The sequence below is a fragment of the Asparagus officinalis genome, chromosome 7 (assembly GCF_001876935.1).
Source record: "Asparagus officinalis chromosome 7, Aspof.V1, whole genome shotgun sequence".
Classification (NCBI taxonomy): domain Eukaryota; kingdom Viridiplantae; phylum Streptophyta; class Magnoliopsida; order Asparagales; family Asparagaceae; genus Asparagus; species Asparagus officinalis.
In genome coordinates, this window is record NC_033800.1 from 55,660,215 (window position 1) to 55,663,263 (window position 3,049).

The window sequence follows — 3,049 nt, forward strand, 5'->3', positions numbered from 1 at the left end:
CAGGACGACGAAGAAGCAGGGGGAGACGATTTCGAGAGGGCACAAGAATTACGAACTTATGCTCAATCTACAGCTTGGGATCAGGTATGTGTATCCTATCCTCTTTTGCTCCTACTTTGTTGTGGTTGCACTTGTTTTTGTGTGTTTAGAATCATGGAACGCAGGATGCACGAGCAACATCGGGATGTTTGGGATGTTTTTCTTCTCGAACTTCCTTTGAAAATTGGGGTTTCTATTGAGGGATTGTTTTCTATTCTTGGAGAGAGATCATTATGTTGACAGTAGTAAAGTAAGATATGCAATAGGAGAATGGTGATGATTCATTTCTGATAATGACCATCATTCGATACTATGACTCAACAAAAGTGTATGCTAATTCGCAATCTTCAACCGAGTTTTATGGGGTTAAAAGCTATGATCTAATACAGAACTCCGATACATATAAATGCAACTCTTATATTCGAGCTACGTAGAAGTTGTTTGTTTACATTTTCAGTATCCTACGACGGTGGATGGGATTAGCTCTTTAACTCAATAATCTGATTTTGATTATATATGAGGACTGAATACACAAGTAAAATCAATGGTGTTTGGCCTAGAGCATACTATTTATTGTTCTTTACTGTAGTCATCATGATCTTGATTCCTTCTGCTTGCAATGGCACAGGCACGCTGTAGGTAGATATGCTGCACAAGTTCCGTCACTTGATCTAAAATCATCTGCATTCGACCCCAGAGAAAAAATGTGGACGAAATTCCCTCCCGAAGGATCAAAATATACACCCCCACATCAATCATGTGATTTCAAGTGGAAGGATTACTGCCCTTTGGTGTTCAGGTGGCCTTCGAGATATTTGATCCCTTGCTAGCTATCGTTCATTTTTAAGTATATATTAATTATTAAGTCTTGATGTACCCAATTTTTCATGAACCGGATATTCAGGACTCTGCGCAGACTGTTTAAGGTTGACGCCGCTGATTATATGCTCTCCATCTGTGGGAACGATGCACTTCGGGAGTTTGACCAATGATGATCGATACATGATCAAAACGATAAAGAAGGCAGAAGTGAAAGTGAGCTTTCTTTTTACTTTTTCTTCCTGCATGTTTTGTGAATCAAGAATATTTTGATGAACTCCTTTTCGTTACATAGGTACTCCTGCGAATGCTACCAGCTTATTATAAGCATGTTCGTTCTTATGAAAATACTCTTGTAGCAAAGTTCTTTGGTCTGCACTGTGTCAAACTAACTGGGACAGCCCAAAAGAAGGTGAGCATAAAGCCTGAGACATTATTTCAGTCTCAAAAACTTGACATTTGCATTGTGGTTTCAAAAGTATGTGACTTGTATTATTACATTAAATCAGGTGCGGTTTGTTATCATGGGAAATCTTTTCTGCTCTGAGTACATTATCCACAGGCGCTTCGACCTGAAAGGGTCCTCTCATGGCCGAACGACTGATAAAGCTGAATCAGAGATTGATGAGAATACGACTCTCAAAGACCTTGATCTTAATTACATATTCCGATTGCATAAGTCCTGGTTCCAAGAATTCCGTAGGTAATGTAAAGCTTCACTCGATTCATCTCTCCATTCATATATGATTCTCATATGGGAATTTTAGGATCCTCCTGAGATATCTTGACCCACGTAGTTTCAATTATTAACATATGTAAACTGCAGGCAGATAGATAGGGACTGTGACTTGCTTGAGCAGGAGAGGATCATGGACTACAGTCTTTTGGTGGGTCTTCACTTTAGAGATTCCAGAGATTCAACTCTAAATGAAGGTTGGTTCTGAACTCCAAGCTAGACCGGTAGCTTTTTTTTAAGATATGCAGCTAACTTGCTCTATTACCTTGGTTTAAGGTAACTTTGAAAATGAAAATTCTAAGGAAACAGCTCCTCGCCTTTCAAGAGCAGACATGGATCAGTTGCTTGCAGATCCAACACGGTATGGTTTCAAGAACTTACCCATTTTTGTAATGTCACTAATTTTCCAACTATAGCTTAAACTTAATAGCTAATTAATAATTCTCTTGATTCATGATATCATATTATACTATACTGGTGTATGGATTTGACAAATTTTAATGCCCATCAAGCAGAAAGGCTCGTAGGCATACATGTATTTATGCATTAACATTCATGCACAGATATGTATGACTGCATGTGTAATAGATTAGTAAATTTCAAATGATTATGTATGATAGCCATATCATGAAATAAACTTCTAGGTTTATAAATATGAAATTGCCAGAAAAATTGTTATCCTTGATATATCATTAAGAAAATAAAATCATATAATGCATCTATCAGTTGAGTTGAATTGCTAACCTTGACATTCATGCATCAGAGACTTCCATCATGCTTCCAGTATGTATTAGATACAGCCATACAGGTTCATCACCTCCAAGTATCTGTGGCAGAATATAAACAAATAAAACTACCTAACATAAAAGTGGCTTTTCCATATTAGTCCCTTAAATCTTTCATATTTGAAATTAGTCCCAAATCATTGAAACTGCCATTAGGTCCCCAATTCTTAAGTTATTTTGAAACTAGTCCCTCAAATCATTGAAATTGCTATTATGCTCCCCTAACTCTTAATTAATTTTGAAGTTGTCCCTCCAATCAAGAGTAAAAGTGGTAATTTGAGGGATTAATTTGAAACAATTTTATGAGAATTGGGGAATCTAATAGTGATTTCAATGATTTGAGGAGTACTTTCAAAATAATTTAAGAACTGTGCGATCTTATAGCAATTTCAGTGATTTGCGGGAATGACTGCCAAATATGAAAGATTTAAGAGATTAATATTAGAAGAAAATGCAACATAAAAAAGTAAACTTCTTGTAACTGCTTAATGCAATCATCTGCAGTTTGATTCCGTAGGAATTTAATAATTAGGATGATCAATTGCATTCCCATGATTTGCATATGAACTTCAAAGTATCTGCATTGATCATGACCTGATTTTTCTTTTCAGCAAACTTAAGATTTATCTGCGGAAGTATCATCAATTCCTGACATATTATTTAAGTTTCT

At 36.2% G+C, this 3,049-nt stretch overlaps 1 protein-coding gene across 1 annotated transcript in view; it reads left to right on the forward strand.

Annotated features, from left to right (window-relative positions):
* LOC109850382 (phosphatidylinositol 4-phosphate 5-kinase 6-like) overlaps positions 7 to 3,049 on the forward strand; it is a 3,443-nt gene continuing 400 nt past the window's right edge. The window contains 8 exon segments of the mRNA XM_020420402.1: positions 7 to 84; positions 668 to 838; positions 944 to 1,018; positions 1,020 to 1,074; positions 1,154 to 1,270; positions 1,368 to 1,561; positions 1,685 to 1,791; positions 1,871 to 1,955. Coding sequence (XP_020275991.1) covers positions 59 to 84; positions 668 to 838; positions 944 to 1,018; positions 1,020 to 1,074; positions 1,154 to 1,270; positions 1,368 to 1,561; positions 1,685 to 1,791; positions 1,871 to 1,955 — 830 coding nt within the window. The 5' untranslated portion in view covers positions 7 to 58.